The 13,317-nt window shown below is 35.7% G+C and overlaps 2 protein-coding genes across 3 annotated transcripts; one reads left to right on the forward strand and one right to left on the reverse strand.

The window, feature by feature from the left end:
* The first annotated feature begins 2,809 nt into the window (after positions 1–2,809).
* LOC113347285 (O-acyltransferase WSD1-like) lies at positions 2,810–5,095 on the forward strand. Of its 2 annotated transcripts, XM_026590908.1 has the most exons (5): positions 2,810–3,670; positions 3,773–4,126; positions 4,338–4,475; positions 4,571–4,643; positions 4,738–4,842. In XM_026590908.1, exons 1-4 carry the CDS (start codon positions 2,912–2,914, stop codon positions 4,628–4,630), a joined length of 1,311 nt encoding a protein of 436 aa, XP_026446693.1. In that variant the 5' UTR covers positions 2,810–2,911; the 3' UTR covers positions 4,631–4,643; positions 4,738–4,842. The 2 variants fall into 2 exon arrangements, with proteins under 2 accessions (XP_026446693.1, XP_026446692.1); XM_026590907.1 differs by lacking the exon at positions 4,571–4,643 and having other exon boundaries at positions 2,811–3,670; positions 4,738–5,095.
* A 110-nt stretch (positions 5,096–5,205) lies between these two features.
* LOC113347284 (protein root UVB sensitive 6-like) lies at positions 5,206–11,637 on the reverse strand. The gene is made up of 13 exons (XM_026590906.1): positions 11,063–11,637; positions 10,330–10,428; positions 10,026–10,139; positions 8,859–8,930; positions 8,588–8,698; positions 8,359–8,478; positions 7,908–8,009; positions 7,751–7,823; positions 7,566–7,649; positions 7,397–7,461; positions 7,132–7,233; positions 6,846–7,046; positions 5,206–5,672 (listed from the first exon to the last, which is right to left on the reverse strand). The coding sequence occupies exons 1-13, from the start codon at positions 11,387–11,389 to the stop codon at positions 5,619–5,621; spliced, it is 1,524 nt and encodes a 507-aa protein (XP_026446691.1). The 5' UTR covers positions 11,390–11,637; the 3' UTR covers positions 5,206–5,618.
* Between the last annotated feature and the right edge of the window lie 1,680 nt (positions 11,638–13,317).

Genomic DNA, 13,317 nt, shown 5'->3' on the forward strand with positions numbered 1-13,317 from the left:
TATGTCTTGACAATATCTTCATAATCAATATCATCCTCTTCATCACTGTCATATATTGGCGGAGCATTTGGGTCTTCAATGGGGTGACATTCATCCACAATAGTGTTCTCTAACACCACATTATCCTCATCATCATCACTGCTAACCCCTGCATCATTGTTGTTCACTGCATCAATCTGGTTCACTGCATCAGTATTCTTGACCGCATCAACCCAGTAATCATGGTTAAAGTTTTCAGTCACTTGAATTGGTACACCGCTAGAACCCACAACACTGGCTTGACTAACGCAAGAATAACCCTGAGATTCCATTTCATTTAACAGATCCACAAACAATTTCCTAGATACTCCTCCATTTTAGTTTTCAAACTTTGACTGAGCTTGCAACCTTGGTGATCTCCTTACAGTTTTCTGGTGATCTCCTTACAGACTTTTCCTTTGAAACTGGCTTTTTAGCAATCCTCTTATGGGACTTCTTTGGAGTCTCATCAATTACTGTCACTGGTTGTTCCATTGCAGCCTCAATGAAGTCATTGCCATTACCGAATTCAGAATTTAATATCTTCAAATGCAAACATATAAATCTTTTATCATCAGGTACTGCATGCTCCCAGAACTTAAACAAGTCCTCATTACTATCCATAATCTCAGGCAAACATGGTTCTATCATCCAATATAAACTAGGAATTTCATTTTCAGTTAGGCGCAACTTAACACGCAACATCTGCTCAAATTCCTTGAGGTCAATTTTTTCTCTATCCATGTGAGGGAAGAACAAAGTCATATTACTTTCCATAACCAACACGCTGATGTCTCTATATCGATAATATGTTTCATCACTGCATCATAAGTAAACAAATGAACTTCAGAAATTGAACTCATGCTTCGATTCACTATGAACTTTACTGAAACAATCAAACCCTAATTAAAAATTACAAGAAAATTTCAGAGAAAATTTAACCCTAACTAAATCAGAAAACAAACCAAACATCAAGTCATGCTTAGATTCAAAACCGTAACATGCAACAACATCGATTTAAGTAACAAAATGAAAAGAAGACAAAAAAATATGAAAAAAGAGATGGGTTTCTTCAGAAATTGAAAAAAAACGAAGTTAGGGTTTTAGTAAAACATACAACTGGTTGTTCTTCCCGTTCTTTTTCTTCTTCATCTTGAACTTTACAAAACCCTTCACTCAGATTCACAAACTAAACCAAATCCCTATGTAGAACCCTAGTTTTCTTTAACCTAAGTTTCTCCGCTGGAAAAGAGAGACACGGAGAGAACGAAATGAATGAGAAAGTAAAAGCCTTGTTGTGGTTTCATTCCGTGAAGGATAGGATAGTAAATTAACACACTGCCACGTGTAATAATCTCGTGATGTTATTCTTGAGCCGTCGATATATAGAGAGGTGTAAGAATCTTGACCTGGTCAGCGAACTTTTGACCAATTAGGTGGGTCCGGACGGAAACACTAACAGTTGTGGCATTTAATAAACTTTGAAAAAACGGTGGCAGTTTTTGAAACATGAAATTGGAAGTGTGGCAGTTTGTTAAAATTCCCTTCTTATATCAATACTGAAAAACTTCAGTTCTATGAAACAATAAACACGGAAACTCCAAGTCGAAAACCCGTGGTCTGTCCCTCCTCTCGCATGAAAGCATGACCCAACACCATAAACACCCTCTTATTAATCCACGCTTTGGGAGAAGGTTTTGTGAAGGTCGAGATTATCCACGAGACTCGACCGTCTATGATTATAGCAGGATTGAACAGTAAATTAGAATACTTATGACTTTCGGAAGTAAATCATACGTGTTTCAATACCCTGCAGCTTTTACTCCTACTAGGATTTTGGTGCCCCTCGTAAGGATAATCAGTTAATCAACCGATGCGAGGTCTATTTTATAGTACTACCTTCGTTTCTGGAAAAAAGTGTTACTTTCACTTTTTCAATTTGATCTAATTTTATACTAAAATGAAAAAGTAAAAGTAACATTTTTCCAGAAACGGAGGGAGTATTACACAATATCTTACCAGAAAAATGTCAACTCTTCAAATAACTGATTTTTTTTCATTTTGGGTTTTTTATTTATAGTTTTTGGAGTTTTTGTTAGTTATTTTCCTAAACAGGTATACGACATTATTTCTTTCATCAATTTCACTTTGAGTTTTCATTTATTGCAGGTTACACATGCAGATAACATCCGGCTGTAGTTTCCTAATGATATCTTATCTTGTTTACTTTGCTCTTGATCTATTTTTTTACTTTTTGAGCAGCTAAATAAATAAACTTCAATGTTTTCTTTCTCGATCAAACAAAATTCGATATTAAAAAAATTCGAAAACAAGACTCCTTAAAGCCAAATCAGAATACAATGTAAAAAATTTAAACAACTCACTACGTATCGAAATAAATAGTAACTATACTGTCTCATTAACACCCCAAAAAAGGTCCCTTACACTCTCACCGTAACATTCCTGACATGAGCCTAGCAGTGTTTCAGAAGTGTGCTAAAATAAATTATCCAAGTGAGAGAGAGCACTGCTGGCTGCTGCTATATGGATGATTATCGATTGCTTAAAAACACACTAAACCAACGTACGAGGAAATTACAAACATCTTCGTAATAAATGAGTTCAGTTCACTACTATGAAGCTGCCTATTTTGAAAACCGTTCGAGTGGTCATATATGGGACCCAAATAAAAGCCAGTAGAAGCAAAAAGAAATATAATAAACGGAAAATTTCTACTACTAGCTAGATAATCTGGTTGATCGGTGCTGCTTGAGCAACACTATAAGTAGACATATCAGAGGTGGTCAGGAACGTAAGAGAAACCCTAGCTAGTTCATATACAACTAGCTAGATTATAAGCAAAGCACATTTGATTAGCTGTATTTCAACACTAATGGCTGACAACAGTGGAGTTCATCTTCTTCCTCCACTGAGTCCATTAGGTTCTTACATCAATACTGAAAAACTTCAGTTCTATATTATGGGTGTGCTTGAATTAGAAAACCCATTTTCAGAATCTCAAACTCTCGATTTCCTCAGAGATGTCTTCATACCTATTAACACTAGATTTTCTTCCATGATTCTCACTGATGAGAAAGGTGTTCAGAGATGGAAAAAGATTGATACCATTCCTGAAAATCATCTCATCATTCCAACCCTTTCACCATCATCAGAAGATCAACAACTATATGATGAACAAGTCCATGATTATCTTGCGAAAATTAATTTGAAACCATTTCCTGAACACCTTTCTCCATGGGATGTTCATCTTATTACTTATCCCACTACAAATGCAAAAACAACCTTAGTTTTCAACCTACACCATGCACTTGGTGATGGTTATTCAATTATGGGTGCACTGTTCTCTATCTTTAAAAGTTCAGCAAATCCTAAACATCCTCTTAGATTTCCAACTGCTTCTTCAAGAATGAACGAAGTTAAGACAAACTATTCTAAGATTTCTGGTTTGGTTACAAAAGCCAAAAACACTCTTACAGATTTTACCAAGAATGTTTTAGGTGCTTATATATTGAAAGACGGTGAGACAGTTCTCAGATCGACCACCCCAAGAGTTGAGTATGAACCTATTTCAATCACCTCAGTCACAACTTCCATGGATTATATCAGAGATATTAGGTCCAAAGTTGGAGGGGTACGTATAAATTTGTTTTTATTGATGATTCATTTATTATTTATTTTTATCTTTTTTGGTTTTACATGATATATGTTGATAATTCGATGATGTGGTTGACAGACAGTGAATGATATCACAACTGGTTGGATATCATATGGGCTTCATTTATACATGAAGAAACTGGGAGAATCTGGTGACGGAAGTTCAAGATGTACTGCTTTAGTGGTCATGAACATGAGAATGTATAGGGGTTTTAAAAGTATCGAAGAGATGTTAAAGGCAAATATTTGGGGAAATCACTTTGGACTCTTGAGTGTATCACTTCCATCTTTTGTTAGTGATGATATGGAAAGTGTAGATCCTCTGGATTACATAGTTCAAGCAAAAGAAGAGATGCTGAGAAAGGCCAATTCTTTTGGTGCTTTTTTCACTAGTAAACTACTCCATTATATGGGAAAGGTTACTGGCCCTGAGGTGAGAAACCCATCCCAAAATTTTTGTATTTGAGATACTTTTTTGTAGCATATACTGGATAAAAAATTTACCAATAAAAAAATTTGAGTCCCCCTCAGACCTGCCTTCTGTCAAAGGTTACTGAACCTTTGGTAAGGGAGACACAAATCAAGTCATAATTTTGGCCTCTAACTCAATGTTTCCCAAGCTTACTTCATGGATGTGTATGCAGGGACCAGCCAATTTCATTTATTCAAATGTGAGGAACAAGAGTATTATGATCTCAAATATGTGCGGTCCAGTAGAGAAAGCAGCTGTAGCAGGCAATCCACTCAAGGGTTTCTATTTCATTATACCAGGGATGCCTCAGGTATTTAAGAATTTAGAAATCTCATGATTCAAGCTTTTTTCACGGGATTCAAAAATAGATACTACTTATTTACTTTATACCTTGGCTCCAAATAGATTGGTCGTACTCCATTAGCCATCACGGACAGATTTTTATCATTGGTCGTAATCCATTAGCCATCACGGACAGGTTTTTATTATTATGTGTAGAAAATATTAATTCGTCTCGACTCTTAACAAATTTGTTAAACTGTAATTTGACAAAACTTCATTTGTTGGTGCAGAGTCTTACATTTACTATTGTAAGTTACATGGGAAAGCTAAGACTGGTGACAACTTCAGAGAAAGGATTCATCGATGCTAAATTAATGAACTCGTGCCTGAAAGAAGCATTTCAAAAAATGTACTCTGCTGCATGTGGCGAAATTCCAGTGATGGAGTAATCTAAGATAGCCATCCTTCCAATTAAAAGGTTATCAAGTCAAACAACTAAATTCCTGAGCCTCAATATTTGTTGCTGTCAAATATGCCAATAATTTATATGTACCAAAAGTCGGGTAGACGAATATTGTATTTCTTTTGATGCATTGTGTAAGCTTTTCATCTTTTCAGTGAATCTAAATTGTCAATACATCTGTGCTATCTGTGTCAAGCTTACCTCCCTGCTCTTCAACACACAATTTGTAGCAAAACCCAACACCTTCTGGTGCTTTAGAAAAACTCCCTGCTCAAAAATATTAATATAGCAGGCAGCACAAGAATATTAATAGATACAAGAGAGAATAACTTGCAGCAAAATCAAGTCATCCTAAGTTGATAATATTTTGAATCCTCGACTACTACATATACTGAAGAACTTACAAACAGCAATGTACAACACTAAACAGAAACAGTTAGCTCCTCTAAAATCCATGAAGCTTAGACACAAGTTTCTTCTACATGATTGACGGCAAGAAAATTAGTCAACCTCAAAGGAGGACAGACTGTAAGATATACAGTGTGCTTAGAGTAAGATGGAACATGCCAGTAAAAATAATATGTTAAGCTCTTTAGGTGTTTTACTTGTAAATATTTGATCACCTCATGTAACCAGCCTAATTACTCAACTGGACCAAGTTAACTGAGCATCAGTTTAATGATAGTTTCATGGTAGTTAAATATTCACTCAATACAGCCGAGCTTTCCCAGGGTTAAGCAATGATTCTGACATCATCCACCCCTGCATGAAACAGAATGGTCATAGTGAGCACCATCTTCAGATACACATAAATATCAGGGGGTCTACATAAACACATTTATGACCATGTTTTATTATTTGCTATTATGAACGGATTTGCTTTTCGTGAAATTCTCGAATAACAAGTAGTTGAGCAAATCATAACAAGTAGTTGAGAAAATCAATAGCTGCATGAAAATAACATTTTAAGGTACTAACTCTAGTTAAGCTATGATGTAACATTAAAAAAATCCATTACAAACATTTTAACGGGTTTTAAGTATTTTAACCATACATTTCGAATACCCTTTTACTGTTTTAATAGGTATCTAGGTAGCCTAGTTAGATACATTAAAAGCAATTATCTTCTCTGCAGACATCACATTACTAAGCCAATTGCAGACTCAGAATTTTGTACTACGTGACTAATGCAACAAAAAAGATAAACGAACCGTGAAAAAAACAACCAAAAAAACCACCCTCTCACAGACACGTGGGACCCAAACCCACCCCCTTATCAATCCACTGAATCATGGCCCACTTGTCTGTGAGAGGGACGGTTTTTTTGGTTGTTTTTGTCGCGGTTCGTATAGAACCACTGCTTATACAATCACTCGTCTAAAAAGTTGAGCTGCTGGAGGAGCCTATCACTTTTCCATGTATCAAACATTGGTATGAAGCAGCAGACATTTTGACCATCAGAAACTCAATGCTGATGAGGAATACAGTTTCCTTGGATTGAATATAAGGTTCTTAATATGTTATCTGTGTCACTAGGAGAGGGTAAAATTCACGGACCCATACTCATAGACTACTCCCACATAATTATACTAACCTAAATTTAGGTGTGTTCACTTTACAAAACTTCACAGAAAAGCAAACTATCTCTTTCTCCTCAATTCTTGGTGTTAACCATCTTTTCACTTTATATTCAACACACTGCTTAAAGGCTCTTTCCGGAGTTCTGGTCAAGCTCTCTAGCAACAAAATGTCTCGGCTCTATGTACTCAACTTAGTAATCTACAAGGTGAAACATAGTATGCATATTGTAGATATGTGAGTATGAAATTGCAACATCTAAGGAAATCCTATATTCTAGTGATTACTTCATCCCTTCCATGCATGATTTCATATACTTGTAAACACTATATAGAAGAAATGCTGCTGTCTTCTTACCTGTTCGGCAGCTTTTCTCTTAAATAATCCATATGATGCTGAGACAACCTTGCAAGACTCGGCAATTTGGTCTAGGTCAAAAGTTGTGGGCAGAGGATGTTGTGTAGAGAAGTGCCCAAGAAAGTTTGTACTTTCAGATGCAGCATGCTTCACAGAAGACTGCTCGCTTGATGAACGGATAAAATGCAGAAGAACGTGAGCCTGTAACACCACATAAGGTTATATTTAAAATTTTCTTGAGGATAAAAAATACCATGATAACTTCAAAAACTGCCCAGACACATACATGGAAAGCTGCTTTCAGAACGTCATCTGACTCTGCCTGATCCTTAAGCAACGCACAAACATTACCCTTTGAAGGATTGTATGTGACTATATACCTCTCTTTCTGTCATAACAGTAAATAACATGTTCCCATAAGAAACAAAAAATAAATACTGTTTGATTCCAAACAAGATATGAGGAAGGGCTATATGAAAAAAAAAAAAAAAAAAAAAAAAAAAAAAAAAAAAAAGAAAGAAAGAAAGAAAAGAGGGCTTCATAAATGGTACCTCGAATAGAGGCACTAGTGCAAGGTATGAGGCTGGCTCTTGGAAAGCATCCTTAAACCTCGATCCTGCCATAACGTTAGTAATAAACTCCTATCATAAATTAAAATACTAAAATGAACATCTAGACCTACTTGAATTCAACAGATTCAAATCTAGTTTAAATGCATACCTAGAAGAATTGGCTTATCTTTTATCCATGGCAAGGTAAACACGTTTTCCTTCAGATTTCCTTCCTGCAATGATGGTACATGTCCTACAAACAGATAATTAGAAGAAAAACAAAAGATTTCATCAGATACTAGGAAAGATATTTGCCTATGTATAAACACACTTCAGAGTGGAAAAACAAGTAACCTGTTTTAAGGAAGGACTCCACAGCCACAGAAAATCTTGTTCGATTCAGAGTACGCAAAACAACAGACTTTACCTGGCCAAGATTATGTACCAATAGCAATGAGCATCCTTGAATGTTAAGAGGAAAGGAGAAGATTATGAATATCGTAAGCCATACCTCTTGATATGAACTAAGAACATATCCACATGAGAGAAGGGAAAATGTGGCCACCAAAGATGGATTTCTTTTTGATATGATGATGCTCAGCCCTGTTCCCAACTTCAGAAAACAAAGTTCAAAACAGGATTAGTTATAATTCAAAATATTTTTCATAGAATATTAGAGCAAGTACGCATTGTTACTAAGAGGACGAAAAAACCCTGTCTGGTCAGAAACCTAGACAAGGATATTTCAGCAGAATCACAGGGAAGTATGACATGCAACAATACTAAGGAATATCGTGTATATGATCTCGGAAAAATTTGGCCATGGTGAAGAGGGAGAGCATTCACACGGAGATCTCATTGAATAAACTAAGTGGAGTATGGCTCTGGGTGTGCAGCATTAATAAATCGGGGTGTTTCAAGGGCCCAGCACCGGAAAATAGAATATCGTAATATAGCATTACCAGGTCTGCAATATTTCCAACACATTCTCCTTTGGCCGTTACATCCCCAATGTTCTCCCCTTTAGCAAAAGCTTTATAGATTGGAGTCCGAGTTGATGTTGAAGTCACGGCAGCAACGTTCTATTAAAAATTCAGGGAAGGATTAGAATGATAAATTAATTTATTAAAAGCAAACATCGAGTGAAGGAAACCAAAGGTAAAATCATACAAAAGTTCAGCCGAGTTCAACCTTAGCAACATTAGCAGCACAAGCCAGTGGAAGGAAAAGATGTGGCACAGCTGCAGTTGCTAACTCTATCCCAGCCCCTAACTCCATTAAGAGATCCCCAGCAAAACGAAGCTGCAAAAAACATGTCCCTTAATCCACTTAAGACAAATGTGTATAATTCGCTTTTACATTTCGGTGCCTTTCATAAGGAAAAGCATGTGACCTAAAATATATGGAACATAAGTTCAAGGAGCAGTGACCACCGAGAGACCGGATGAGGTGGAAATTTTACCTGTTTCAGATCATTGTCAAATTTCTTCCCTTGCCTTGCAAAAAGCATTTTTCCAACACGGCCTGCTCCATCCTACAAATCCACCAGTAAAACTATTAAAAAAGATTAGATGATAGTCTCATGTTGACATTATTTAGCAAAAGGGAAGAACTTTAATTCAATTTAAGTTTAAGAAATTGAAGGGAAATTGATTTTATACTCCTTGTTGGAAGTGACATCTGAAGGAACGCAATCAATGTTATATCTTTCACTGGCTAAAGCTTGGCACAATCTTACCATGACCAGAATTTAAGAAAATCCCGTCTCACATAGGTGACAGAACACAACTTGTTGATTAATACAATCCACTTCCTCCTTTGCATTCACAAACATCCAGTCCCACGCCATTAGGGGATAGAGGTTTTCCAACTCTGAACACCTAATCCGTAGAAAGTAACTCTTGATTCAGAGTGTGCCTCGATTTGGTACCACTCTTGCAGCCTCCTGCAACCTTTTTCTTTCTTTTCTTCTTGGTAATTTACCTTCCCCTCACTAAGACATGTGAGTCTCCATTCTCACTACATGTAAACTTATATTCTAAATTTCCTCTCTTCACCTCATTAGAAGACGAGTAACAAAGTATCAGTTGCAAATCTTGACGGGTACATATTTCAGTTCCTCTGGATTGGAAGAGGAGATGAGGGATGAATTCTAGCTATCTAACATTTTAGCACACTTTTGTCAAATATGTTCTAAATTTCCTTTCTTCACCTCATTGGAAGACAAGTGACAAAGTATCAGTTACAAAAACTGATGGATGCATATTTCAGTTCCTCTGGATTGGAAGAGGAGATGAGGGATGAGGTCTAGCTATCTAGCATTTTAGTGCACTTTTGAAAATTATATTCTAAATTTCCTTTCTTCACCTCATTGAAAGACAAGTAATAAAGTATCAGTTGCAGAACTTGACAGATACATATTTCAATTCCTCTGGATTGGAAAAAGAGATGAGGGATGAACTCTAGCTATCTAGCATTTTCAGCACACTTTTATGTTAACTCGAGAATCTGAAGAAGCTAAAATTTCATAACAAGGAAAACAATGCATTCCCAAAACACGGAAGCATAACAAATCTTCTTAACAAACTTTAACTGAGTTTTACGTCTTAATGTGTGAGTAGTTGTTTACCTTGAGAATCCAGTTAATAGAAACAGCACCTGATGCCGCGGTATTTCTAGAAACTCCAACAGAACTCAACAATGATTGTGTCGTAAAAACACCCATTGCTCCACCAAAGAAATGCTAAAGAGATCAATGTAACAAATTTACAATTAGAAAATTGTAACAAAACCTTGAAGCACTAGATGCTAAAGTAGCAAATCAACAGATGATCATAATAATCAAAAGCTCATAATTCTAGAGAATTGGACTTTTATTATCGACAAAATGAATCATCGTAAAGTAGTACTCATACAGAAGATATTATGAATACCTTTAAAGCTCTCCATGTCATATATGGTACATAAGATGGGGTAACACTGTCTGGAAATCCTTCAGGCACCACATAAGATCTTACAAACGACATCATTTCCTGAATCAAAAATTCGATTTAAGAGTCCATGACATAGTATCTTCTTCCTACTTAAACAAGAAAGCCACAAAATATAATTCTCTTGTGAATTTGTTATGGGAAGATGAAAACAGCAACAATCTGCAAGGGCACTGCGAATTCTCCACCATATCATGCAACCGATATCCCTTCGGAAAGCCTTCTTAAGAATTACATTGACCATTTAGAATTAATAACCATACCCTAAACCCAATTAAATCTACCATTTTGTGACAATTTCCAATCATCAATTCACCCAACGCCTAACTCAAGAAGTTTCCAATTTTCAATTCCTAACATGCATATATCTAACTCTAAGACAAACAAATAAATAAGAAGGCTTGAATGCATAGGAAAACAGAAACTACAAGTGAAATTGCAACAGGATAATACATAAGTACTTTCAATTGGCAGTTTAAAATGAAGCCTAGTTCTATAAATCAATGGTAATTAAGAATAATTGGGGGCCACAACAGAACAACATAATCTATGACCTAATTTTTGTTTTACATTAGACCTTCCCTTTTCCAAATTTCAAACAATCAGACACCAATTAAGTGAAATTCAATTACAAAATAAATTTAAAAAAAAAAATAATAAGTAAGAATCTACTCACAACAAAAGGATCTTGAGGAGTAGTTTCCAAGCTAAAAGAACGCAATGAAGCTTTCTTAAACCTTCCAGAAGATCCATCAGTTTCTGCAACATATTTCCATCGCCTACCATTTATTTGTTCACGACAAATAACTCTTAAACTCGAATTAACAAATTCATCTTCAACAACAACATAATTACTACTACTCTCTTTCTCTGAGACAACCAATTTCTGAGGTGAAGGTGAAGAAGCAAGATTAGCACTTATCCGAAGTGTTTCACGAACAAGTAATCTAGTTTCTTGTGAATTCGTTATGGTTTGTGTAGAAGATCGAGGAATTGGTGCCATTCGATGATTTCAATCGATTCAGAAGAAAAAAAAATCAAAATGTTTCTTCTATAGATGCTGGATCAGGAAATATAAATAATATATGTAGAGGCAAAAGTGGAAGGAAATTTGACATTGGAATCATCGAATACGTAGCATTTTCTAGGGTTTAGCAGGTGGCTGTTGAGGAGAGTAATGGTGGACGGAGATTTATATGTTTAGAAAGAGAAAAAGTGTGGATGACTGGATGGGAAGGAAGATGAAAACTGAAATTTAGAAAGAAAGAGAAAAATGAGGAAATATTTCAGCTTATACGGACAAAAGATCTCGCCAACTTGGCTATATTGTGTGGGTCCCTGTCATGTAAGATGTACGTGAGACGTATTTTTAACTATGGTGGCCCAACACGGTGGAAGGCTTAGGTTTTGTGTTTGAAGATTGGGATTTGGGAACAACTGTCCACATGCGTGGTTGAGGAGTTGAAAAAAGTCGATGAAGTAGCTGATTCGTTCTAACCCTAATGCTGACGAGGATGGGGGATCTTCTGGTTGTATCACATTCTGTGACGTCTGAATTGCGGGCAGAACCTGGCGAATATGGGACAATTTTATTTTATTTTGGTTTTGGCACGATCCAAAGTCGTTAACGGGAACCCAAATAATCATGTTACAGGGGCTAAAGAAAATATTTGAGAAGCTGATATGGATAAAAAGGGTCATTAGATGGTAATTTCAAAAGCTCCTTATCAAATTTTTTTATAATGACTAATTAACCGTTACATAGTTTAGTATTGATAATCAAGTTTCTATTATATTTATTCTAAAACAAAATCAGTTTAGTTTTAATCTTTTAGAGGGAAAAAAAGTGTAGAGGAGAAAAAAAAAGAAAAAAATTTGTGATATTTTTGGAATCCTAGGTTTTTATTCACTCAACCAAAATGAGTGATTCAAGTGACAAATTTGAGATGGGTGAATGTCTATATGACCATGTATACCTCTAACTTAGAGATCCAATTAGCTTTTTGTTGCTCAAAATTGTCTAAAATACATAAAAAGATCAAAACTTTTAGATTTTCAGAGAGACTTAGAGTTGGTGTTTTTCACATAACCAACCGTAAGTGTTAGTTACGGTTCGTAATTGATGAACTACCAACCGTAACCGGTTGAATTTGGGAAAAATCCAATCGAAAAACCAGTTACGGTTGGTGTTTGTCTCTGTCTCCTCGAGATGAACCATAATTTAGTTACGGTTGATTTGTTCGTAACCTTCATTCCAACTGTAACCAATTACGGTTTATAGATAGAGTATCGATACCAACCGTAACTAGTTTACGGTTGGTATATCAACTAGAATTTTGACCCGTAAAATGTTTTTTGAGAACAAAGTTCAGGAAAATTCTATTGTTGGTAATGGTGGTAAACCTACAAACCTTAATTAATTTACTATTGATAGGTATTAGCCGTAGAATTTTTGTGAGACATAAAGGAAAATTTAGGGTTCTTAATGGTGGTGTCCTCACCAACCGTAAGTGAAGTTACGGTTGCAAATACAAATCGTAACTGGACATTCTTTCTTAAATTTTCTCGTCTACGGTTCGTAGTTCATCATTTACAAACCGTAACCGCATCAAAAACTAAACTTACGGATGGTAATTGAACTATAACCAATCGTAACACACATGAACCCTAGTTTTGAACTTCAATTTTCATCTTCAACACTAATTTGCAATTGAAATTTAAAATTTCTAGCCTAAATTGAACACAAAATAAACAAAACCCTAAGTGGGATTCTCAAAACATATCTTATATAAGTCATTCTTGTTAATTTGTTTGATGGATTAGGGCTTTGAAATTGTTGTTCTTCAACTACTGGAGGATGTGGTTGATTATACTCACTACAATCATTGAAGTAATGCCGATCTCCTTTGGCTCATGGAGAAGAGAAGAAGA

Source organism: Papaver somniferum, chromosome 2 (genome assembly GCF_003573695.1).
Source record: "Papaver somniferum cultivar HN1 chromosome 2, ASM357369v1, whole genome shotgun sequence".
NCBI lineage: Eukaryota > Viridiplantae > Streptophyta > Magnoliopsida > Ranunculales > Papaveraceae > Papaver > Papaver somniferum.

Bases quoted from the DNA above. Each gene is read 5' to 3' on its own strand.
- LOC113347285 (XM_026590907.1), top strand. From the start codon at position 2,912: ATGGCTGACAACAGTGGAGTTCATCTTCTTCCTCCACTGAGTCCATTA. The intron at 3,671-3,772 runs GTACGTATAAAT...TGTGGTTGACAG, and splicing joins TTAGGTCCAAAGTTGGAGGG to ACAGTGAATGATATCACAAC. The intron at 4,476-4,737 runs GTATTTAAGAAT...TTGTTGGTGCAG, and splicing joins TTATACCAGGGATGCCTCAG to AGTCTTACATTTACTATTGT.
- LOC113347284 (XM_026590906.1), bottom strand. From the start codon at position 11,389: ATGGCACCAATTCCTCGATCTTCTACACAAACCATAACGAATTCACAA. The intron at 10,140-10,329 runs GTATTCATAATA...TGATCTCTTTAG, and splicing joins TGACATGGAGAGCTTTAAAG to CATTTCTTTGGTGGAGCAAT. The intron at 7,462-7,565 runs GTATGCATTTAA...ACGTTATGGCAG, and splicing joins AGATAAGCCAATTCTTCTAG to GATCGAGGTTTAAGGATGCT.